The 25,869-nt window shown below is 37.5% G+C and overlaps 1 protein-coding gene across 34 annotated transcripts in view; it reads left to right on the top strand.

The window, feature by feature from the left end:
• Positions 1-25,869, top strand: part of RAD51B (RAD51 paralog B) — a 738,822-nt gene that overhangs the window by 36,109 nt on the left and 676,844 nt on the right. For 32 of the 34 annotated variants that reach the window (XR_015134112.1, XR_015134116.1, XR_015134113.1 and 29 more), the window contains 2 exons: positions 7,263-7,382; positions 9,069-9,252. Coding sequence is in view for 24 of the 34 variants with exons in the window: in XM_086320092.1 (XP_086176218.1) it covers positions 7,263-7,382; positions 9,069-9,252 (304 nt within the window). In the remaining 10 variants the exon portion in view is untranslated. Of the gene's footprint in view, positions 1-7,262; positions 7,383-9,068; positions 9,253-23,540; positions 23,760-25,869 lie in introns of those variants that run through there. The other 2 variants (XM_086320105.1, XM_086320104.1) reach the window with 1 other exon arrangement.

The following is a 25,869-nucleotide window of genomic DNA, read 5'->3' as shown; positions in this document are numbered from 1 at the left end:
GAAAGTGAAAGAGGAGAGTGAAAAAGTTGCTTAAAGCTCAACATTCAGAAAACTAAGATCATGGCATCTGGTCCCATCACTTCATGGGAAATAGATGGGGAAACAGTGGCTGACTTTATTTTGGGGGGCTCCAAAATCACTGCAGATGGTGATTGCAGCAATGAAATTAAAAAACGCTTACTCCTTGGAAGGAAAGTTATGACCAACCTAGATAGCATATTAAAAAGCAGAGACATTACTTTGCCAACAAAGATCTGTCTAGTCAAGGCTATGGTTTTTCCAGTGGTCATGTATGGATGTGAGAGTTGGACTATAAAGAAAGCTGAGTGTGGAAGAACTGATGATTTTGAACTGTGGTGTTGGAGAAGACTCTTGAGAGTCCCTTGGACTGCAAGGAGATCCAACCAGTCCATCCTAAAGGAGACTAGTCCTGGGTATTCATTGGAAGGACTGATATTGAAGCCTAAACTCCAATACTTTGGCCACCTGATGCAAAGAGCTGACTCATTTGAGAAGACCCTGATGCTGGGAAAGATTGAGGGCAGGAAGACAAGGGGACGACAGAGGATGAGATGGTTGGATGGAATCACCAACTCAATGGACATGGGTTTGGGTGAACTCCAGGAGTTGGTGATGGACAGGGAGGCCTGGAGTACTGTGGTTCATGGGGTTGCAAAGAGTCGGACACGACTGAGCGACTGAACTGACTGACTGACTGACAAATCCAGGATCTTTGATCCAGGAGACAAACAGTAAGGGAGATAAATTCCCTTTTACCAGTTTATGAGATGGCTTCTTGAGTCTGATTAGGTTTTTATTGGTTCACTTCCAGCTCTCCTATCACTTGTGAATCCAGGTAAATTAGTGGTGAGGGAGATCCTGACGATTTCTGTGATAGAAAATAAAAATTATTCATAAGTACTTATTATCACTAAAACAAAACTTTGGAATATTCTGGAATCTGTAAGGAATTAATAGGTTCACATTATTATACTTCGTAATACCACAGTACTGAGCAAGTACATACTGAATTAATGAACAGGAAAGTATTACATGTGTGCAAGAAGCTTTGAGAAACCATAAACATATTTCAGCACATTTATTATGCTAGATTTCAACTAGAATTTTGAAAAGCTTTTTTTTTTTTTTTTTAACATTAAGCTTGTGTATTGTTTCAAATTGGCATGTGGTCACTAATGTAAAGCTTTTAATTCTCTTTTTATATGAGAGCTGTGAAGTAACAAGGGAAACTAATAAAAACCTTGATCTGAATCCAGTCTTCTTCACTTTCAGTTCAGTTCAGTTCAGTCGCTCAGTTGTGTCCGACTCTTTGCGACCCCATGAATTGCAGCACGCCAGGCCTCCCTGTCCATCACCAACTCCCGGAGTTCACCCAAACTCTTGTCCATCGAGTCGGTGATGCCATCCAGTCATCTCATCCTCTGTCGTCCCCTTCTCCTCCTGCCCCCAATCCCTCCCAGCATCAGAGTCTTTTCCAATGAGTCAACTCTTTGCATGAGGTGGCCAAAATACTGGAGTTTCAGCTTCAGCATCATTCCTTCCAAAGAAATCCCAGGGCTGATCTCCTTTAGAATGGACTGGTTGGATCTCCTTGCAGTCCAAGGGACTCTCAAGAGTCTTCTCCAACACCACAGTTCAAAAGCATCAATTCTTCGGCACTCAGCCTTCTTCACAGTCCAACTCTCACATCCATACATGACCACTGGAAAAACCATAGCCTTGACTAGACCTTATCTTGAATACAGTGTTACTAATTACCTGAGCTGTTCTCTCGGTCAAGTCATCATCTCTTATCGGGATGACTGCACTAGCTGATCTTGCTGTCACCGTTGCCCCTCTGTGTCCTGTTCTCCATTTGGTAGCTAGAGTGATTCTTCAAAAAAAAAAAAAAGAAGTCAGGGTTTTCCTTGTGGCTCCGTGGATAAGAATCCACCTGCCAATGTGGGAGACACAGTACAGGAAGATCCCACATGCAGCAGAACAACTAAACCTGTGCATCACAACCACTGAGCCTGCAGTCTAGAGCCCGGGAGGCGCAACTGTGTGAGCCCACACACCCTAGAGACTGTGCTCTGAAATAAGAGAAGCCACCATAAAGAGAAGCCTGCGCACTGCACCTGGAGAGAAGTTAGAGAAAAGCCCGTGTGCAGCAACCAAAACCCAGCACAGCCAAAAATAAATAAATAAAATTATTTAAAAATATGTCATATCGTGTCAATCGTGATCGTAGGTTTCCTATCTTAGTGAATAAAATCTAAAAACAAAAACAAAACAAAACACCCGCAAACATAAAAATCTTTTGTGTCTTTGGCCCCTGGCTGTCTCTTTGACCTTATTTCCTTTTATTCTGCCTCCTGGTTTCTGTGTTTCAGCTACTACATTAGCCCCCTTGTTTATTCCTCCAGCACACTAGGTATCTTCTCACAAAAGAGTGGACTTGTGCACTTGCTGTAATTCTTTCTTCCTGTGTGCTGTTTCACTGGATAGCCATATGGTTCATATTCTCATCTCCTTTAAACTTTAGCTCAAATGTCAGTTTGTTAAAGAGGCTTTCCCCGACTACCTTCCATGAAATAGCCCTTACTTCCTTCTGTTACAATGTGTTCTCTGATCCTGACTCACTTTTCTTTAAAGCACTTATCATCTGCCATATATATTTATTTGTCTTTCTCAGTAGCATGTAAGTTCCATGAGGGAAGGATTTTTTTGTTTTGTTGTTTTTGTTCACTGTGGTATCCTTAGCACCTAGAATGGTACCTGGCATATAGTGGTGATGGTTTAGTCACTGAGTTGTGTCCAACTCTTTGTGACCCCATTGACTGTAGCCTCTCAGACTCCTCTGTCCATAGGACTTTCCAGGCAAGAATGCTGGAGTGGGCTGCCATTTCTTTCTCCAGTGGGTCTTCCCCACCCAGGGATTGAACCTGGGTCTCCTGCATTGTAGGCAGATTCTTTACCAACTGAGCTACCAGGCATATGATAGGTCCTCAAATATTGGTTGAATGAATGAATATTAAGTGCACATTTTGGAAAGAATGCTTTTTATAAAAAAGACATCCACTAGATGGCATTGCTTTCAAATTTTTTGTAATTAATGTCCGGGAGGAAAAGATAAGATCTTTTGCTTGCTGTAACCAAAAAGACCTTTGTAATAAAGATTGTCCTAGATTAATGTGAGGCCTACAGAATATTACATTTATATTTGGTGTTTGATTTATATGTATTTTAGATACATTTTTCTAAAGTAAACATGTGGAGAAGCTTATAGGAAAACAACAGCATATTGGTATGTGAATAACCATAAGATACTGTTACTTAGCGTGGTTAACTGTGATGTCCATATAGTTCATGTCCACACACTGACCATCCTGCTTCTGAGGGGCCTACATGCAACAAGAGAGCAGAAGTGAGTCCAGAGTCTTTCACTACTCCAGCCACTAGTTAAAATCGAGCCTAGTGTTAGAGGCAGGAAATTATTGTTGTCTGTCAGCTGTTCAGTTGTTGCCGCCAATGAGTTAAGTACTCTCATCTCATTAGGTACTCTCAGTCCGGTTCCTAATCAGTTGAAGATCCAAATATTAAAAAAAACCCTCCCTGTTTCCTGCAGATGTCACCATCACTATCCTGTTGAAAAGCAGTAGACTCCAAGGATCAGAGCTTTTTAGCTGACTTCTCTGACTAGCACTTAACTCAGCAAATAGTTTTTCTAATCAAGAAATTTGCACATTTTCCCCAAGCTGTTAAAATCTGCCTGTTCCACCTTTGCCTGTGTCATCTCATTTCTTCTTGCTTTCATCACTTACCTCATTATTTGTCCAATCCCTATGCCTACCTCTCTCAAGTACTTCTCCTGAATGGTCATTTGATCCATCTTGTTCTCACTTTGATGGATCCTGATTCTCAAGCTGGAATTGGGGTTGCCAGGAGAAATATCACTAATCTCAGATATGCAGATGACACCACCCTTATGACAGAAAGTGAAGAGGAACTAAAGAGCTTCTTGATGAAAGTGAGAGGAGAGTGAAGAAGCTGGCTTAAAACTCAGCATTCAAAAAATGAAGATCATGGCATCTGGTTCCCATCACTTCATGGCAAATAGATGGGGAAACAATGGAAACAATGAGAGACTTTATTTTGGGGGGCTCCAAAATCACTGCAGTTGGTGATTGCAGCCATGAAATTAAAAGACGCTTGCTCCTTGGAAGAAAAGCTATGACCAACCTAGACAGCATTTTAAAAAGCAGAGACATTACTTTGCCGACAAAGGTCCATCAAAGTATGGTTTTTCCAGTGGTCATGTGTGGATATATGAGAGTTGGACCTCTTCTTGGAACTCACTATTTAGAAATGAAAAGTGTTTTTTATACTTTTGTATCATTAAATGGGACATAAAATATAGGATGGTTTTAGTGTTTACAGTCATTCCTCCCAGTCACCCTTGGATGATTAAGTTTTGGGGCTGCTGACTATCAGAGACAGAGACAGTTACTCAAAGATTTACATTTTTAACCAGAAATATCTGAAATTTCTAGTATTACTCCATGTCTTATATTATTAATGGTAAAGTTGCATCTGTTTCAACATGTCACCTCTAATGCTCAGCCTACCCCATGTATTTGATCTAGCTTTGAGGTGGGAATTCAGTATTTAGAAAATAGTTTTGTGTTTTTTTTTTTTCTGAAGGAAATGATGGGCTTCTCTCGTGGTTCGGACTATAAAGAATAGGCCTGCAATGCAGGAGATCCGTATTTGATCCTTTGGTCAGGAAGAACTCCTGGAGAAGGGAATGGCCACCCACTCCATTATTTTTGCCTGAAGAATTCCACGAACATAGGAGCCTGGTGGGCTACAGTCTGCTGCTGCTGCTAAGTCACTTCAGTCATGTCCGACTCTATGTGACTCCATAGACGGCAGCCCACCAGGCTCCCCTGTCCCTGGGATTCTCCAGGCAAGAACACTGGAGTGGGTTGCCATTTCCTTCTCCAATGCATGAAAGTGAAAAGTGAAAGTAAAGTTGCTTAGTCGTGTCCAACCCTCAGCGACCCCATGGACTGCAGCCTTCCAGGCTCCTCCGTCCATGGGATTTTCCAGGCAAGAGTACTGGAGTGGGGTGCCATTGCCTTCTCCGGGGCTACAGTCTATGGGATCTCGAAGAATCAGACGTGACAACTAAGCACAAAGGCAATGTGGATAGCATCCGTATGTTTAGAAAATAGCATCCCCTTTACAAAGGAGCAATTGGATAGCATTTATTTAGTATGTATTAAGCTTTCATTGATAAATCATATTTTTCTGGTCTGAGACATGGAGATTTACTGATACCTGATTATTAGAATAATATTCAAATATTTCATTCATGAAATTGAAAGCCTTTTTCTTAATTTACTAAACACATCTTATAGGTGGTAGTCAGATGGTCATTTATACTAACATTTTTGTGTTAAACCTCAGAGATACTGCTTTATCAGCACTAGATGAGATCTGAAAGCCCTTGCTGGGCTCATGCTCTGACTGGTAATCTTTTAGGAATTATAAAGAAGGGCTTCCATTCCAAAATCATATACAAAGCCATTTTGCTTATACCTGCTGTATTGATAAGACTTTTTTTCTAGTGTTACTTGTGGCTTATGAGTTTCCTAAATAAAAGTCATTAGAGGTTTTGTAGTGTAACCAGAGATCAAATTGCCAACATCTGCTGGATCATGGAAAAAGCAAGAGAGTTCCAGAAAAACATCTATTTCTGCTTTATTGACTATGCCAAAGCCTTTGACTGTGGATCACAATAAACTGTGGAAAATTCTGAAAGAGATGGGAATACCAGACCACCTGATCTGCCTCTTGAGAAATCTGTATGGAGGTCAGGAAGCAACAGTTAGAACTGGACATGGAACAACAGACTGGTTCCAAATAGGAAAACGAGTACGTCAAGGCTGTATATTGTCACCCTGCTTATTTAACTTATATGCAGAGTACATCATGAGAAATGCTGGACTGGAAGAAGCACAAGCTGGAATCAAGATTGCCGGGAGAAATATCAATAACCTCAGATATGCAGATGACACCACCCTTATGGCAGAAAGTGAAGAGGAACTAAAAAACCTCTTGATGAAAGTGAAAGAGGAGAGTGAAAAAGTTGGCTTAAAGCTCAACATTCAGAAAACTAAGATCATGGCATCCAGTCCCATCACTTCATGGGAAATAGATGGGGAAACAGTGGAAACAGTGTCAGAGTTTATTTTTTTGGGCTCCAAAATCACTGCAGATGGTGACTGCAGCCATGAAATTAAAAGACGCTTACTCCTTGGAAGGAAAGTTATGACCAACCTAGATAGCATGTTGAAAAGCAAAGACATTACTTTGCCAACAAAGTTTCGTCTAGTCAAGGCTATGGTTTTTCCTGTGGTCATGTATGGATGTGAGAGTTGGACTGTGAAGAAGGCTGAGCACAGAAGAATTGATGCTTTTGAACTGTGGTGTTGGAGAAGACTCTTGAGAGTCCCTTGGACTGCAGGGAGATCCAACCAGTCCATTCTGAAGGAGATCAGCCCTGGGATTTCTTTGGAAGGAATGATGCTAAAGCTGAAAGTCCAGTACTTTGGCCACCTCATGTGAAGAGTTGACTCCTTGGAAAAGACTCTGATGCTGGGAGGGATTGGGGGCAGGAGGAAAAGGGGATGACAAACGATGAGATGGCTGGATGGCATCACTGACTCAATGGACGTGAGTCTGGTTGAACTCCGGGAGTTGGTGATGGACAGGGAGGCCTGGCGTGCTGCGATTCATGGGATCGAAAAGAGTCGGACACGACTGAGCGACTGAACTGAACTGAGTGTGACCTTAAAATTTGACTTATTTAAAATTTTTATTACAATTTTAAAGGTTACTATCCATTTATAGTTATTACAGAATATTGGGTATATTCCCTGTATTGTACAATACATCCTTGAGCCTGTCTTACACCCAGTAGTTGGTATCTTCAACTCTTCCACCCCTGTACTATCCCTCCCCACTCCCCACTAGTAACCAATAGTTGTTCTCCATATCTGTGAGTCTCCTGCTTTTTTGTCGTATTCACCAGATGGTTGTGTATTTTTTAGATTCCACGTGTACGTGACACGATACAGTGTTTGTCTCTCTCTAACTTATTTCACTTAGCATAATGCTTTCCACGTCCATCCATGTTGCTGCAAATGGCAGAAGATATTAACTACTGTTGCTTGTGCTATTTTTTCCCTTCACAGACTAGTTGAGATAGCAGAATCTCGTTTTCCCAGATATTTTGACACTGAAGAAAAATTACTTTTGACAAGCAGTAAAGTTCATCTTTATCGGGAACTCAGCTGTGATGAAGTTCTACAAAGGTATGCTGTTTTAGATTTTGGCATGTTAGTAATAGTTTGAAGATTTATTCTTTTGTTCTTCATGTTTTTAGCTTGAGTGAAAAAAAGTCCCTACATATTAGGATTAAGAGAAAAATCATTTCAGTGTTCTTTATTTACCACAGCCTATTGGTTGAAGTATTTCTTTAAAAATGAAAAAAAATTAAATGAATAAAATGTTTTAGATTTGACTAATTAAGTTGTATATTAATTATCTACTGTTCTGTTAACAAATTACCCCAGAATTTAGCAGCTTAAAATAATCTATTTATCTCACCTAGTTTTTGAGGGTTAGTTATCTGGGAATAGCTTAATTGGGTATTTCTGGCTCAAAGTTGCTCAAGAACTTGCAGTTAAGCCGTTGGGCAGGGCTGTAGTCATCTCAAGGGTCACTTGAGGCTGGGAGATCTTGGAGAATTCCAGAATCACTCATGTAGTTGTTGGGAGACTTCCATTTCTTCCTGGATTCTAGCCAGAGATCTCCATTTCTCACCATGTGAGCCTCTCCATAGGGCTTCTTACAATATGTTGTTTATGCAAAAAAGTGCACAACTTAAAAGTTGAGAATTATGTTTTATTCAGTGGTCATACTGAGGACTTCAGCTTAGGGGGCAGCCTCTCTGATAGCCCTGAGGGACTACTCTAAGGATGTAAGGGAGGAACCAGGATATAGGAGTTTCTGCAACAAAAAACCAGGTAGTCAGAATATCAAAAGATTACTGTTAATTAAAGAAAAACCAGACATCTTTTAAAAATATATATATATTTATTTGGCTGTAGCAGGTCTTAGTTGCTAGTTTCAACACATGGGATCTTCCTTGCAACATGCAGGTTCACAAGGGATCTATAGTTGTGGCCTGTGGGATCTAGTTCCCTGACCAGGGATTGAACCTGGGCCCCATGCATTGGGAGTATGGAGTCTTAGCCTCTGGACCACAATGGAAGTCCCCAGATCAGACATATTGAGTTAAAGAATTTAGCATGTTTCTGTGTGTGGGAAGATGCAAGAGTCTGGGCTCATTGAAATCATTCCTTTGCTATGCACCTTAACTGTCTAGAGCCAGTATCTTGCTTTTCTCCATCCTGAATTCCCTCATGGTGCACAGCTTCAGTAGCTGATGGCTTGATGGCCTCAACATCATTTGTTTACTCATGTGGCAGGTAGCATTTCTGGTCCACAGTGGTATCTTGCCTTCCCCAGAGCAAGTGCTCTGAGAGAGAGTGGGCAAATGAGAAAGATCCCAAGATGCAAGCCTATCTCTCAGCAATGATGCACCATCGTTTTGTCATTTGGTCCACAGACGAACCCTGGTACAGTTGGGAAGGGGACTCCATAGGGATGTGAATACCGGGAGATGGGAGTAAGTGGGGGCCATTTTGGAGACTAGCCACTGCAAGTGGTTTTGCTCTAAAACTGGAGCTTTAGCAATATCATGAAAAAACCAAGGAATAAATCTACAGGAAAATATTTTGGCCTATTTACAAAAGAATGCAATATGTATGGAAGAGCTGGAAAATAAGTTATGTTTATTGAGAATATCTGCACTAACTACTGTAACTTAGAGAAGAGTAATTTGTTGTTTTACAGTTGGTTAACCTTTGCAGTGCTCTATTTTTAAGAATTATACCTTAAAGTCATCCACTATCTTATATATTCTGCTTTTACAGGATTGAATCCTTGGAAGAAGAAATTATTTCAAAAGGAGTTAAACTTGTGATTATTGACTCTGTTGCTTCTGTGGTAAGAAAGGAGTTTGATACACAGCTTCAGGGCAATGTGAGAGAAAGGAACAAGTTCTTGGCTAGAGAAGCAGCCTCTTTGAAGTATTTGGCTGAGGAATTTTCAATCCCAGTAAGTTTTTCTTTTTCTTTTTTTCCTTTCTTTTATATGAAGTTCACTAATTTATAATATCAAATAATATAATTAGAAAGAAGTATAAAACAGATGACTTTTTAAGGATAACACAGTCTGGTTGCTATAGCAAATACTGCCATCTTCTAAAATTTATCTGTTGAGATTGTTTTATCTTTTTCATAATTTGAGCCTAGAGCAGATTTAAATATTATTTTCCAAAGTTCCTGTAGTCAGTCCTTTTCTTCTCTCTCATTGTTTACTCTTTGTGATGTTTTTATATTACTTTTGTTATGCTGAGGTAAGTAATAAGAATTAAAACTCCATGAAATCGCCCATATCTATATACCTTTTTTTAAATGACAGTATTCATCAGTTTTATAAATTTTTAAGGTTTAAATATTGTTATTGTGTTCAGTGCTGTTTTGTATGCTGTAGGAATTGGTTTGCTTCAAAAGCCAGAGATTGATTCTTAGGGTATGAACATTGGGAGTGATAGTAATGAAAGTGTTAAGTAAGGAAAACTTGAAAACTTACTTTTGGCATGACTTTTAATAGTGGACCAGGAAGTCTGAAGATGAGATGTATTGTAAGAGTTTGTGGTGGGTAAGCTACAAGAGCAATAAGTTATATTCCCATCAGTAGCGTGTGGGAGAGGACAACTTGTTCTGAAGTCTCGCCAGCATTTAGTACTGTCAGGCTTTTAAATTTTAGCCATGTGTCATCTGAACAGAAGATAGGAAAATTCCTTAAACTGAGATAAAATTTAGTAATGATTTTATAATTTTTAGATTTGTTTGGAAAATTAAAACCTTGGATCTTGGTAACATAGGAATATGTAGCATTAGTGGAAACTATCACATAGCCTTTGAGATTTATAAACCAAAACAAGGAGTTGAGGGAGAAAATGTGGCATTCAGAAAGTTCTGCATGTTTTAATGGCTTTTAAATTCATATTTTGGATTATATGGTATAATTCCTGGTGAAGCAAGTGCTGTAAAAGTTATCTTGGATGATGTTTATCTTTTAAATTTTGTTACAGTTACATAAAGGGACAAATTCAAACTGTATATTTCCTGGTCAAGGAGAATAGGGAATTAAAAAATATTTTATAGAGTGGATTGAGTGGAAAAGTTAAGTGTATATGTTTATTTCATTAATTCATACTGTTGCCTGATTTAATCTTATGTAAAATATGAAAATTCACTTTTTAAAAGTTGTATTTGTTATTGTTCTATTGTAATTATAGACTAATGCATTTCAGGTTTTTCTCCGGTTGTTACTTTTCTGAGTGAGAAAGGGCCTCTGCTTCTGTTTGTTTTTATAGAGCCTTCGGAAAGAATGGGTGCTTAGCATCTCCACATTCCTCTGTCTTTGCCTTTGTTTTTCTGTTTAGAGGTAAATGCAGAATACAACATATTTTTATATAACACAGTATGGTATTGGTTTTTCTGACAAATCAGTATTGGTTTTAGAAAGCTTTTGAAAAATACTTCCTTTAAGAAATGTCTGACTTTTCCTAGCCTACTTAGCTTGTCTAAATGGAAAACCATAAACTTTTAAACTTTTATATTGTACTTTGAATAGGTGGCTTCGTATGGAACAAAACACGTTAAAAAGTGTGTTGTCTTTTGGTTCATCGTACCTTTCAAATTAGCAGTCTTATGCCTCTTTGTATTCACTCAAAGTGAAAGTGAAAGTTGCTCAGTCGCGTCCGTCTCTTTGCCACCCCATGGACTATACAGCCCATGGAATTCTCCAGGCCAGAATTCTGGAGTGGGTAGCCTTTCCCTTCTCCAGGGGATCTTTCCAGTCCAGGGATCTAACCTAGGTCTCCCACATTGCAGGTAGATTCTTTACTAGCTGAGCCACAAGGGAAGTCCAAGAATACTAGAGTGGTTAGCCTATCCCTTCTTTTTTTTCTTTCTTTTTTTATCCTATCCCTTCTCCAGTGGATCTTCCCATCCCAGGAATAGAACTGGGGTCTCCTGTTTGTGTTTACTCAAACATGTCCACAAACATTCCTGTCCCAGTAAGTGTTTGCTGTTCCTTAGCCTGAAATATTCCTCCACTATATCCATATGATTTATTGTCTCCTATTGTCTTGTTAAGTGAGAACTTCCCTGACCATATTAGTATTAATCACACTACTTGTGTCTCTCTCTCTTATTATGCTTTATGTTCCTCCATCATAGTTTTCACCCTCTAGCATTATATATTTTTTATGTTTATTGTCTGTGTGTCCCCACCGCCCATCGTGTGGTTATAGGGACTCTGTCTTCTTTGTTCATGGCTTTATTCTCAGTACCAGGAATAGTGCCTAACACATAGTAGGCACACTGAATGTGTGAACTTCTTAGGCTTGATTTAATCATGTATATATTGATATTGAACTTAAATTTTATTATTTGCTTTAAATTCTATTTTGATCCTATCTTTAATATTATTTACTATTTATATAGTGATAAAATATGATTTTAGATGGCAGAATCTTATCATATAGGAGCTGCCCTCAGTTTACACTGGTGTCTTATAGGAAGAAAAATAGTTTTTAAGATTCTTAAGCTTGGAAAAGTCTTTAGAGATCTAGATAGTATCACAAAGCCAGGAATTTTAAAAGAGATTTTATCTCAGTTTAGTAAAAGTGTGAAAAGTGAATGTCTGATGATCTCTGAAGATTGGGCAAAAAGCCAGGCCCTCCAACCTGTTGTTTAGCTGTGGATCTGAGGTGGTGGATAGGGCCAGGAAACCTGGCATATTGATACACTTTAGGTATGTTTTCATTCAGATGAGAATAAAGAGTCAAACCAACTTGGGTAGAGGGTTGATTGCTTCATTGAATTTAAAAATTTCTCTATAGTGAAACTTCAGTGCTTTCAAAATGTGGGGGAAAAGCTTAAAATATAATTTGTATTTCATTTTGATCATCACACTGTGTATGTTTGTGTGTAGTATGTACAGTTGTCCCTCAGTATCTGTAGGAACTTGCTTCCAGAACACCCACAGATACCAAAGTCTGCAGATGTTCAAGTCCCTTGTGTAAAATGGCGGGCCTCCTTATCTGTGGGTGTTACGTTCAGGGCTTTGCATCAGAAATTGTTTAAGTGAGAATTTTTGATCCATGGTTGGTTGACTCCTCAGTTTTGGAACCCATGAATATGGAAGATGATTATATGTATGTTTGTATGCAAGCATGTCTATGTGCATGGAGATTTCAACTTCCTTTCTCAGTAACTAATGGAATAAATAGAAAGTCAGAAGAATAACATCAAGCAGCTTGATCTAATTAATATTAGATTAGATTATAAAACTTTCCACTTAAATGCCTGCAGAATACGTACTCCTTTCAGGTGCACATGAGATATTCACCAAGATAGACTATATTTGGTGCCGTAAAATAAATCTCAACATATTTAAAAGATTGAAATAGTACAAAGTATGTTTTTTGACCACAAGAAAATTGAACTAGAAACAGAAACATGTCTGGAAAATTCACAGGTATTTGCAAATTAAGTAAAAACACTTCTAAATAACTCATGAATCACAGAATAAATCTTCTAAGAACTTAGAAAATATTTTGAAATAAGTAAAAATGAAAATACAGTGTATCAAAATCTGTGGGTTGCAGCTAAGTCAGTGCTTGGAGGGAATTTTTTTTTTCTGCTGTAAGAACTTGATAAAGAAAGACTTATTTAATATTTAATATTAATTTTTAATATTTAACATTAATATTTATTACTTAATTTTAATATTTATTATTTGATTTTTATTTAATATTTATTTAAAGCAATCAGTGATCTAAGCTAGTGAAAAGTAGAAAAAAAATTAAATCCAAAATAAGCAGAAGGAAGGAAATAAGATAAAAGCATAAATTAAAAATAGGAAACAATAGAGAAAAAAAATCAGTGAAATAAAAAGCTGGTTCTTTGAAAAATTTAGTAGAGTTGATAAGACTCTCCAGACTGATCAAGAGAAAAAAGAGAGAAAAAGCAAATTAACAGTATAAGGAATGAAAGAGGTTATATATCACTGGAGGTCCTCAGATATTAAATGAACAATAAGGGATTGTTATGATCAACTTCATTTCACTAAATTTAGTGATGAAATGGATAAATTCTTTGAAAGCTATAAACTACCAAAGCTTTCTGAGGAAGAACCATATAACCTGGATAGTCTCATATCCATTAAAAGGGACTTCCCTGGTGGCTCAGTGGTAAAGAACCCACCTGCCAACGTGGGAGACTTGGGTTTGACCCCTGATCTGGGAAGATCCCACATGCTGCTATAGAGCAACTAAGCCAGCTGTTGAACCTGTGGTCTGAAGAGCCTGGGAGCCCTGCTGAACCTGTGTGCTGCAGCTACTGAAGCCCATGCAGCCTAGCACCCAGCTCCACAACAAGGGGAGCCACCACAGTGAGAAGCACACACGCCGTAGCTAGAGAGCAGCCCCTGCTTGCTGCAGTTAGAGAGAAGCCCATGCAACAACAGAAATCTGGCACAGCCAAAAATAAGGAAGTAAACAAAATTATTAAAAAGAACAGAAATTGAATTTGTAGTTAAAAATCCCATGAAGAGACAGCTACATGTAAAAGGAGGAAATCAGAACACTTCCTAACACCATACACAAAGATAAACTCAAAATGGGTTAAAGACCTAAATGTAAGACCATAAACTATAAAACTCTTAGAGGAAAACATAGGCAGGACACTCAACGACATAAATGAAAGCAAGATCCTCTATGACCCACCACCTAGAGTAATAGAAATAAAACCAAAAATATACAAGTGGGACCTAATTAAACTTAAAAACTTTTGCACAGCAAAGGAAACTATAAACAAAGTGAAAAGACAACCCTCAGAATGGGAGAAAATAGTAGCAAATGAAACAACTAACTAAAGGATTAATTCCAAAAATGTACAAGCAGCTTGTACAACTCAATACCAGAAAAACAAACAACCTAATCAAAAAGTGGGAAAAAGACCTGAATAGACATTTCTCCAAAGAAGACATACAGATGGCTAGCAAACACATGAAAAGATGCTCGACATCGCTCGTTATTAGAGAAATGCAAAGCAAAACTACAATGAGATATCACCTCACACGGGTCAGAATGGCCATCATCAAAAAGTCTACAAACAATAAATGCTGGAGAGGGTGTGGAGAAAAGAGAAACCTCTTGCAGTGTTGGTGGGAATGTAAATTGATACAGCCACTATGGAAGACGGTAGGGAGATTCCTTAAAAAACTAGGAATAAAACCACCACATGACCCAACAATCCCACTCCTAGGCATATACTCTGAGGAAAGCAAAATTGAAAAAGACACATGTACCCCAATGTTCACTGTAGCACTGTTTACTGTAGCTAGAACATGGAAGCAACGTAGATGTCCACTGACAGATGAATGGATAAAGAAGTTGTGGTACATATACACAATGAAATATTACTCAGCCATAAAAGGAACATATGAGTCAGTTCTAATGAAGTGGATGAACCTAGAGCCTATTATACAGAGTGAAAGAAGTCAGAAAGAGAAAGATAAATATTGTATACTAATGCATATATATAGAATTTAGAAAGATGATACCAAGAATTTATCTGCAGGGTAGCAGTGGAGAAACAGACACAGAGAACAGACTTATGGACATGGGGAGAGGAGAGGAGAGGGTGTGATGTACGGAGAGAATAACATGTAAACTTACATTACCATATGTAAAATAGAGAGCCAATGGGAATTTGCTGTATGTCTCTGGGAACCCAAACAGGGGCTCTGTATCAACCTAGAGGGGTGGGATGGGGAGGGAGATGGGAAGGAGATTCAAGAGGGAGGGGACATATGTATACCTACGGCTGATTCATGTTGAGGTTTGACAGAAAACAACAAAATTCTGTAAAGCAATTATCCTTGAATTAAAAATTATATAAATTAATAAACAAAATCCCATGGAGAAAATTCTAGGTAAAATTCACTGGTAAAATCTATCAAACATTTAAGAGTGAAATAATATCAGTTCTACACAAACAACTACAGACTGATGTTTCTCATGAACATAAATATACAAATCCTTAAAAATATTAACAAAGTAAATTCAGCAATAAATAAAAAGAGTGAATACATCATGACCCAGCAGAGCTTATTTCAGGATTGCTAGGCTGATTTTGAATGCAACATTAAGATGTAAAATTTACCACAGCAACAGATAAATAAAAAAGATCATTTCAGTAGATGTAGAAAGAAAAAATCATTGACAAAATCTATTAACTATTTATGATGAAAACTCTGAGGAAACCCAGAGTAGAAGGGAACTTTCTAAACCTGATAAAGGATTTAATACTTAATAGTGAAAGGCAATGGCAACCCACTCCAGTACTCTTGTCTGGAAAATCCCATGGATGGAGGAGCCTGGTAGGCTGCAGTCCATGGTTCACTAAGAGTCGGGCACGACTGAGTGACCTCACTTTCACTTTTCACTTTCATGCATCGGAGAAGGAAATGGCAGCCCACTCCAGTGTTCTTGCCTGGAGAATACCAGGGACAGGGGAGTCTGGTGGGCTGCCGTCTATGGGGTCGCACAGAGTCGGACACGACTGACGTGACTTAGCAGCAGCAGCAGCAGCAGTGAAATACTGGGAGAAGGAAATGGCAACCCACTCCAGTATTTTTGCCTGGAGAATCCCAGGGACAGGGGAGTCTGGTGGGCTGCCATCTATGGGGTCGCACAGAGTCGGAAACAACTAAAGCAACTTAGCAGCAGCAGCAGCCGTGAAATACTGACTTCTTTATTCCTAAGATTGGGAATAAGGCAAAGATGGTCTATTCTTGCAATTTCTAATTAGCAGTGTATTGTTGAATCTAGCCAGTGTGATATGGCAAGAAAAAGAATTTAAGTGTATTTAGATTAGAAGAAATAAGACTATCTTTACTCATAGACAGTATGATATATTTGGTAGAAAACCCCAAAGATTTTACCCAAAAAAGCTACTAGATTTAACGAGTGATTTTAGTAAGATTACAGAGTATAGGCATTAATTGTTTTTCTGTAAGCTAGTGATGGACAATTGGAAATCAAAACTTACAACCTATACCATTAATAAGAGAATCTTAAACCATGAAATATTTGGTGATAAATGTAGCAAAATATATGTAAGATTTATATGCTGAAAGCTATAAAACATTGATGAGAGAAATCAAAGTAGACCTAAATAAATGAAAATATACCATGCTCATATACTCAAGACTCAGAAGTGTCACAATGTTAATTCTCTCCAAATTGCTCTGTATGTTCAATACACAATCCTGTAGATCCCAGTAGGCTTTTGGGTAGAAGTCAATAATCTGACTGTGAAATCTATGTAGGAAAGAAAAAGATTAAGAAAAGCTAGAGCAATTTATGAAAAAGAAAGTGTAGTTAGAAGACTTGGACTCCCTGATTTTAAGAGCTACTAGAAAGCCATAATAATTAAGACAACATTGTACTGGTGATAGGATTGACACCAGATCAATGGAACAGAACAGAGAGTGAAGAAATAAATCCACAGTTTGCAGTTAATTTTGAACAAAGATGCTAAGAGAAGTCAATGGAAAAGGAATAGTTTGTCAACAAATGATGCTAGAACCAGTGGTGCTGCTGCTGCTGCTGCTAAGTCGCTTCAGTCGTGTCCGACTCTGTGCGACCCCATAGACGGCAGCCCACCAGGCTCCCCCGTCCCTGGGATTCTCCAGCCAAGAACACTGGAGTGGGTTGCCATTTCTTTCTCCAATGCATGAAAGTGGATATCCGTATGTAAAAAACAACAAATAAACTAATTCCTTTCACTATTGTAGAAACTCAACTCAAAATGAATCATATACCATAACATAAAACCTAAAACTATAAAACTTCTAGGAAAAAAAAAAAACATGGGAGAAAATCTTTGTGGCCTGGGGCCAGGCAAAGATTTCTTAAATGACATAAAAAAACATAAAATATAAAATATTAACATTTCTATTCTTTGAAGACATTTCAGAAAATGAAAATCTAAGCCACAGACTGAGATAATATTTATTATGATTAATATGATTAATATGAGATAATCACATGTTAAAGGACTTGGTAACTAGAAATATAAGGAACTATGAAAACTCTAACAATCTAATTTTAAAAATGGACAAAAAAATGGGCAAAATATTTGAATAAGCACTTCAGTAAGGAAGATATACAGATGACAAATAAGCATGAGAAAATATGCTCAAAATCATTAGTCATTAAGAAATGCAAATTAAAATCACAATGCAGTACTACTATATACCTGTTAAAATACTTCAAAAAACAAAAACAAAAATCTTGACATTACCGAATACGGACAAAGATACGAGCATACAGAGCACCTTGAATTCTCCTACGTACTGATGGAAATGCTATTAATAGTATCGCCACCATGGAAAACAGTTTCTTATAAACATCTGCTTTAACCATATGACCCAGCAGTCTTTCTCTTAGGTATTCTCTTTACCCAAATAAATGATATATATCAGTGCAAAAATCTGAAAATATTTTTAGTGGTTTAATTCATAATCACCAAACACCAGAAACAGCCCAGACAGGTCTGGGTTATAGTAGTAACTAGTTGTTCTTTTAAATTCAATTTATTTATCACAGAGCTTCAAATACAGCTTAACAAGTTAAAAAAAAAAAAAAGCTGTAAGGGGCCCTTATGTCTAATATTTAACATCTTCATTTTATAAATCAGAGAATCTTATCATCTTATCTCTCTTCTAGAAACAGTAATGCTTTGTTTCCCACTTGTTTGCTTCAGGACTTTCAAATGCCAGTGAGCGCATTCTCGTTTTGCCCTATTAGCTCACTGGCCAAAGGTCAGCAAATCTTTTCTATAAAGAGCCAGATAGTAATATTTTAGGTTTTATGGGCCCTACAGTCTCTGTGGCAACTACTCAATCAGCCATAGCATAAAGGAGCCTTAAACAATTTGTAAACAAATGGGTAAGGTTGCAGTTCAATACGATTCGTTTACAAAACCAGATGGAGGGTCACAGGCCTTAGTTTGCCATCCCCTGATCTGCCCCTTTCCCTTTGCTCCTTAGCCTCAGGACTCAAGGCTGGTGCTACCAGTAGGATGAGGGTTTTAGAGGAAGGGTCAGAGAGCAGCCTCCTCATAAAGCAGGGTTTTCTCGAACTAGTATAAGGCATTGACCCCTCTTAAATGCAAGTAATACTTTCATTAACCTCCATTTCTGACTTCAGGATTATTATAATATCATAGAAGTATATAGAATTATGTGCTAAGTAACTTCAGTCATGTCTGACTCTTTGTGACCCTATGGACTATATAGCCTGCTAGGCTCTTCTTTCCATGGGATTTTCCAGGCAAGAATACTGCAGTGGGTTGCCATTTCCTCCTCCAGGGGATCTTTCCAACACAGGGATTGAACCCGAGTCTCTTATGTCTCCTGCATTGGCAGGCAGGTTCTTTACCAAAAAGTAGTTAATAACTCTTCGTTTTAAACCATACTTACGAAACCATAAAAGTGGGTTGTATTTATAAATAACACAATACTATTCAAATTAATTATTCTAATATTATAGATGATAATTTGTTAAATTAAACTATTACTTGCAATATAAATATACTAACTTACGGTATAGCTTCTTTTGAATTATGTGTGTGTGTGAGTGTGTGTGTGTGTGTGTATTTACTGTAGTTCACGTGATGCCTCAACTTTGAACTACTGTAAAATCTTTTTCTCTTTGGGAAGGATGACATCAATTGGTCTTCACCTGGGCGTGAATGCCTTTACATTTGAATTCTGCCGTTACTTTTTATCATTCAGTTCAGTTCAGTTCAGTCCAGTTGCTCAGTCATGTCTGACTGTTTGTGACCCCGTGAACCGCAGCACACCAGGCTTCCCTGTCCATCACCAACTACCGGAGTCCACCCAAACCCATGTCCATCGAGACGGTGATGCCATCCAACCATCTCATCCTCTGTCGTCCCCTTCTCCTCCTGCCCTCAGTCTTTCCCAGCATCAGGGTCTTTTCAAATGAGTCAGCTCTTCGCATCAGGTGGCCAAAGTATTGGAGTTTCAGCTTCAACATTAGTCCTTCCAGTGAATACCCAGGACTGACCTCCTCTAGGATGGACTGGTTGGATTTCCTTGCAGTCCAAGGGACTCTCAAGAGTCTTCTCCAACACCACAGTTCAAAAGCATCAATTCTTCTGTGCTCAGCTTTCTTTATAGTCCAACTCTCACATCCATACATGACTACTGGAAAAATCATAGCCTTGACTAGACGGACCTTTGTTGACAAAGTAATGTCTCTGCTTTTTAATATGCTGTCTATTAGACTCTGACAATGAAAGTTGTGCCACTTGGCATCACTTGACTGAAAATACACATTAACATCTGGTGTCAGTTTTCAATTATAAAATGCCTATACTAATACAGATTTTGAGGCCATCATTGAAATGGAAACATAAAATTTAAAAATTCTCAGAAACAATTTATAAATCTTTGAATATGTTCACTGACTATAGTTCGAGAAACATTTGTACAAGTTTTGCAGAATTTTTTTTCTGAATTTTTTGGGGGAAGTTTAAAAGATACTTTGCTCTTGGGATGTAAGATGCAAAACCTTTGTCTTTTTAATTGAAGTATAGTCAATTTACAATGTTTTGTTAGTTTCAAGTGTACTGCAAAGTGATTCAGATTATTTTCTATTATAGAAAACCTTTGTCTTTTTAAAGTGTGTCTATGCCAGTATTGGAAGAAACAGTAAGCTCTATAATTGTTTATAGATAATTGATGAAAATAACATAAAAGAATTTAAATATTACCTCTATAAAATAAATGTAGGTTATGGTTGCTTGTTATCATTGATTTCTAATTGCCATACAAAATAGTTTAGATATATTGTTAATTATGTATTAGATTAAAATAATGAGGGTTTTTTGTTTTTTTTGCCAGAAAAGACCTTTAAAATCATTTTCATTTTATAGATGACACTGATTCTGAGAGGTGACTTGACTTATTCTATTTTTAGCATAAGAGAAGACAGATGAGTGGGTACAATGCAAGGTCTTTGGGGTGCCAGTTCTTAAATTTTTTTCTTACAGTAGGAGTCTCTTTTCTGAGCTCTACAGAATGATGGTGGTGCTTCTTTGAAAATGCTTCAAAAGTGTCTTAAACAGGCCCTTAAAATGCAAAAAATGCACAAAATGCCGATAGCAATTTTTCATGTTTCAGAGAATTCAAGTTAATTTTAGTGTTGATCTATGAGTAGCATTGAAGTTTCTTGTCTCTTTCCCCTCTCTTTTCTTTTACCTTCCTTGCTTGATATTGTGCAAATGTTTTCTAGTGAAAGAGAACTAGTACTAGTTATCAGAATTTAGAGATGTGGTATTTCAAGAAAAATCAGAATGTACTGTTTAAAGGTTCTAAGAAGGAAAAGTCTTTTTTTCATTAAAAGTTGTTAAAATCCAAATTATTTTACCAAAATGTGGTTTTGACAGGTTTTTCTGTTGTTGCCATCTGTGTATTCTTGATTATGTGTTTTTTGAGAAAATGCATTGGTCTAATGTGTTGCATGATTTCTTTTGAAATATTAATGCTCATAAAATATTTAAAGCTGTTTAGAAAAGTGAATTAAAACGTGTATTTCCTATTTTCATGTTTTAAGGACATAAGAGTTTAAAATAATTAACAAATTGAAATTGTGTTTAGTGAGGCAAATATTATAAGGTTAAACTTTTCATTATTATTTGACAAAAGCATAAAAACATTTTTCTCAGTTTCATGGTAAATTCACATGGGCCAGAATTTCTTTTTCTTTATTTTTAGCTGTTCGTCTTACAAGATAGATTTAATCTTATAGGATTATACCTTATTTTAGATATTAATAAATATTGAAAATTAAAAAAATATGAAGCTAGGTCAATGCATTTAAAATAATTAAGGTTTTGTTAATTGCAAAACTATAATACAATGTTTATGACGTGAAATAGAGGGAAAAGGTACATATGAACCCAGTTTTGATATTTTTATCATAAATGTAAAAATTCAGGACTTGCATTTTCATAAAGCATTTTGTAATGAAGTTTCTCTAATTGCGAAGTTGAAATCCTGGACTCTAGATACATGTAAGTAAGCCATCAAAACTCTATAGTTATATTTTATTCTTGTATAATGTTATTATATGATTTTTCAGAAATGATACAATTTTTGGTTTGATTACTTTCATCTTAATTACTGAAAGCAAACACTATGGGAATTCTATGAGATAAGAAAAGTCTTTTACATGTTTCTTTCTTTTTTCACAAGTACCTTGTGTTTGCTAACTCACATTTGAAGTCAGAATATCCTTAACGGTACCCTATATTCATTTTGGTGGCTGAAACTAACAGTCCAGACTAAGTCTTTATTTTATTTCATTACTAACTGATAATAATTCTGGAAAAATTATATTCTTCCTTTGTGTGGCTCTTTATAATTTATAAAACTTTGTTTTTATTGTTGACTAGAGCAAAAAGCTAGGAACAGCTTAAGGTGAATGAGTGTGGGGTGATTGGCTAAATTAGTGGTAGAATACCCATACAATGGAATACTGTGCTGTTGTTAAAATGAAGGAGATAACCCAAAAATGTATTCATAAGTTGTATAGGGAAACGTTAACTCAGCTGGGGTGGGTTGCTGAGACCTAGCATGCCCCCAAGAAAGTCTGGTTTTTAGGACTACCAGCTCCTGGGAAATGAACTCAGAGCCTTTGGAACATTCTTAAGAGTGTTTTTGTATGCTGGATGCCTTGGACCACATAATACCAGTTGAATCAGATGGTTTATGCAAACAGTGTGATTTATGGTGAACACTTAACATTGCTCTGGTGTTTAGTCGCTAAGTCATGTCTGATTCTTGTGACCCTATGGACTCTAGCCTACTAGGCTCCTCTGTCCATATGGTTTTCCAGGCAAGAATACTGGATTGAGTTGCCATTTCCTTCTCCAGGGGATCTTCCTGGTCCAAGATTTGAACCCAGATCTCCTGCATTGCAGGCAGATTCCTTACTAACTGAGCTACCAGGGGACTGGAGTCTCAGTAGCTCACGTCAGTCATGCAGGCTCTGCATGTTGTGTGACTGACCCCTAATAAAAACTCTGAACACCAGAGCTTGGGCAAGCTCTCTTGGTTGACTTTACTTTTCACATGTGTTGTCACATATAAATTCTGGGAGAATTAAACACGTCCATGCAACTCCACTGTGGGATGACACCTGGAAGCTTGTACCTGGTTTCTCCTGGACTTTATTCATGTTCCTTTTCTTTTTGCTTATATCAGACTGTACCTTTTTGCTGTACTAAACCATAACTGAATGTAAAAGCTTTTCTGAGTCCTAGGAGTCCTTTCAGTGAATCATTGAGCCAGAAAGTGGTCTTAGAGACCCCTGACACAGAGGGACATTAGTAGATAGGTACAAGAATGTTTAGGACTTTTATGGCAACTTAATTTAATTGTTCAAAACTGACAAAATTTAGTTATTGGTATTTCATCAGCCTTAATTTATTGGTTTTGATCAATGTATAAGATTATTTATAAAAGATGTCAACATTAGGAGAAGCTGGGTGAAGAGCATGTAAGAACTCTCTGTATTTCTTTTTGCAACTATTTATTGGATGAATCTAAAATTATTTTTAAATAAAAAATTAAAAAGAACAGAGTGGGTTGGGTGGTTTTATATGTGTAAATTGGCTCTGGAAACTCATTAAGAAACTCTGTTGGTTGAATCTGGAGAAGGAAAGTGGGTGTTGGAAGAGGGCTTATGGTTTAATCACTGAATGTCTTCCATTTAGTCATCTGGTCCTGTAGGTGTTACCTAATACCACTTCAATTTAGATGCTACTCTTCATCTTTCAGCTAATCTGGCTCCATTTCCAGTATATACTAAGTACCATCATCAGATTAATTCCCAGCAACTTCAATGCTATCTACCCTGGTTCCAGGTGGTTAACAGTACTGGCTTTGGAGTTAGGTGTTGATTTGAATCATAGCTTCACTGTTTGCTGGTTTTATGACCTTGAGTAAGTTCCTAGTTCCAACTCTTAGTTTCCCATTTGAAAAAATGGGGACAATAATATCTGACTTATGGGGGTGTGGGGATTAAATAAGATAATGTCTGTACTGTTCTTTGTGCAGTGTTTGATACATTCAATAAGAGGTAGCCATTAATTATTTTTAGTAGTTACGTCATTCCACATGCTTGGTATATTTTATCTCTCGCCTCCTATTTTTTTTTTCCTTAGAAGTCTGCAAGCTCTTCAGAAGGAAAAATGTCTTACTGCTGTATCCCCTTCCAGATATTTTGCTGGTGGTTGCTGTTACCGTCTGACTCTCCTATACCTGGTTTACTCACTTATTCTTTGGATCTCAGAAAAGTCCTAATTCGATCCTCAGCAGTGTGTACAAGACTCTGTGCTAGGCACTATGAGATCATAATGATGAATAAAACATAGTCTTTGCCCTTAAGACTTATATAAATAAGTTATTTGTAGAAGACAAATGGCTCTCTATGGTATAATGGAGAATGAAATAAGTACCTTGTCTACTATTCTTTTTTTAACAGATAAGTAAATGCCTTGGTGTACTCTCTTCTCTGTCCTTTACTTGGAACTACAGATTACACACAGAGAAATAAAGAGAGGTGGCATAGATCTTCATTTTTATTGTTCAGTTGCTCAGTCATGTCCGACTCTTTGCCACCCCATGGACTGCAACACGCCAGGCTTCCCTGTCCTTCACCGTCTCCTGGAGCTTACTCAGACTCACGTCCATTGACTCTGTGATGCCATCCAAACATCTTGTCCTCTGTCCTCTTCTCCTCCTGCCTTCAATCTTTCCCAGCATCAGGGTATTTTCTAATGAGTAGCACTTTGCATTGGGTGGCCAGAGTATTGAAGCTTCATCTTCAGCATCAGTCCTTCTAATGAATATTCAGGACTGATTTCCTTTAGGATTGACTGGTTGGATCTCCTTGCAGTCCAAGGGGCTCTCAAGAGTCTTCTCCAACACCACAGTCAAAAGCATCAGTTTTTCTGCTTTCAGCTTTATGGTCCAACTCTCACATCCATACATGACTACTAGAAAAATGATAGCTTTGAGTAGATGGACCTTTGTAGGCAAAGTAATATCTCAGCTTTTTAATATGCTGTCTAGGTTTGTCATAGCTTTTCTTCCAAGGAGCAAGCGTCTTTTAATTTCATGGCTGCAGTTACATCTGCGGTGATTTTGGAGTCCAAGAAAACAAAGTCTTTCACTATTTCCATTGTTTCCCCATCTATTTGCCATAAAGTGGTGGGACCGGATGCCATGATCTTCATTTTTTGAATGTTGAGTTTTAAGCCAGCTTTTTCACTCTTCTCTTTCACTTTCATCAAGAGGCTTTCATCATAGATCTTCATAGGCTCTAGCTAAATTCTGTCTCATCTGATCTTGACCCTGATGGTCCATTCTCTTTCAAAGAGTGTGCTTTTGGAGACAGATAGTGGTTAAACTGATGAAGTATAATGCCAAAGTTGAGTTGGTAAGAACAAGTTAGAGATGAAAGAAAGCAAGTTGTAGCTGTTAGATTTTAGTGTTACTTTACATTTATTAGGCAGCGCTTTGATGTGCTTGTAGAATTTTCCAGTTGAGGATCTTAAGGTTGTAGCTGAATGGCAAACTTCAATTCTCAAGTGAGAACAGGGATGCAGAGAAATGAGGTGTTTTATCTAAGACTGCTCAAGAAGTATTTGCAGAATTGAATACTATCACTTATATCTTCTCTCCTGGATTATTATTACAGTGTCTTAATTGTTCTGTTGCTTTTCCACCCAAGTACCTATTACTGCTGCATAATATCCCAGAGTATATCTCTGATCACATCCTCTGCTCTGAAGAATTGCATGGCACCATATTTTTTTTATAGAATAAGCTACTAGACTATCATCACTATGAGGGTAGAGAACTTCTCTGTTTTGTTCACACTTGTATCCTTTGCGTCTCGAATTGGGGTACATGACACAGAATAATTGCTCTAATTGGTATATGTTGAATAATTCATTCTAAGTTCCTGATCTGATATTCAAAGTTTGCTTCCACATGGTTCTAGCTTACTTCTCCTGCCTTTTCTCTTTGGTTCTGGCTGCTGCTCTGTCCCTGGTCACCTTATGTTTATTCCAGCTGTGGATGTCCTTCATCTCTCCTTTCTAAACTTTACTCTTCTTTGTTGTCTGAGCTCTCACGTTTTCTCTTTTTCCTGAGAGTTTTGTACCACTTGATTTTTAAGTACCAGTTAATTCTACACGCAGGTTTTAATCTCCATCAGTTCTGTCTTCTTTGTAGTATACATGGTCTTGACTTCTAAATTGGAACTTTAATCATTTATTGCTTTGCAGTATTATTTAAATTTTTGTGTGTCCATGTCTGGGCTCCTTAGTTATATTAGGAAGCTTCCTGAAAACAGAGCTATATTATAGGTATACTCCAGAGCTGCCTATATAGAATAGTATCCCTGTTGATTAGTGTCCTATGTATATTTTTAGAATGATTGTATCACTTTTTCTAGTCATGCAATTTATGAAATGCATATTTAAT

This window comes from Bos grunniens, chromosome 10, assembly GCF_055505025.1.
Source record: "Bos grunniens cultivar Pamir isolate PY7600 chromosome 10, Bosgru_T2T1.0, whole genome shotgun sequence".
Lineage (NCBI taxonomy): Eukaryota > Metazoa > Chordata > Mammalia > Artiodactyla > Bovidae > Bos > Bos grunniens.
Note: the sequence above shows the minus strand (reverse complement) of the source record. Positions and strands in the feature narration are given on the sequence as shown.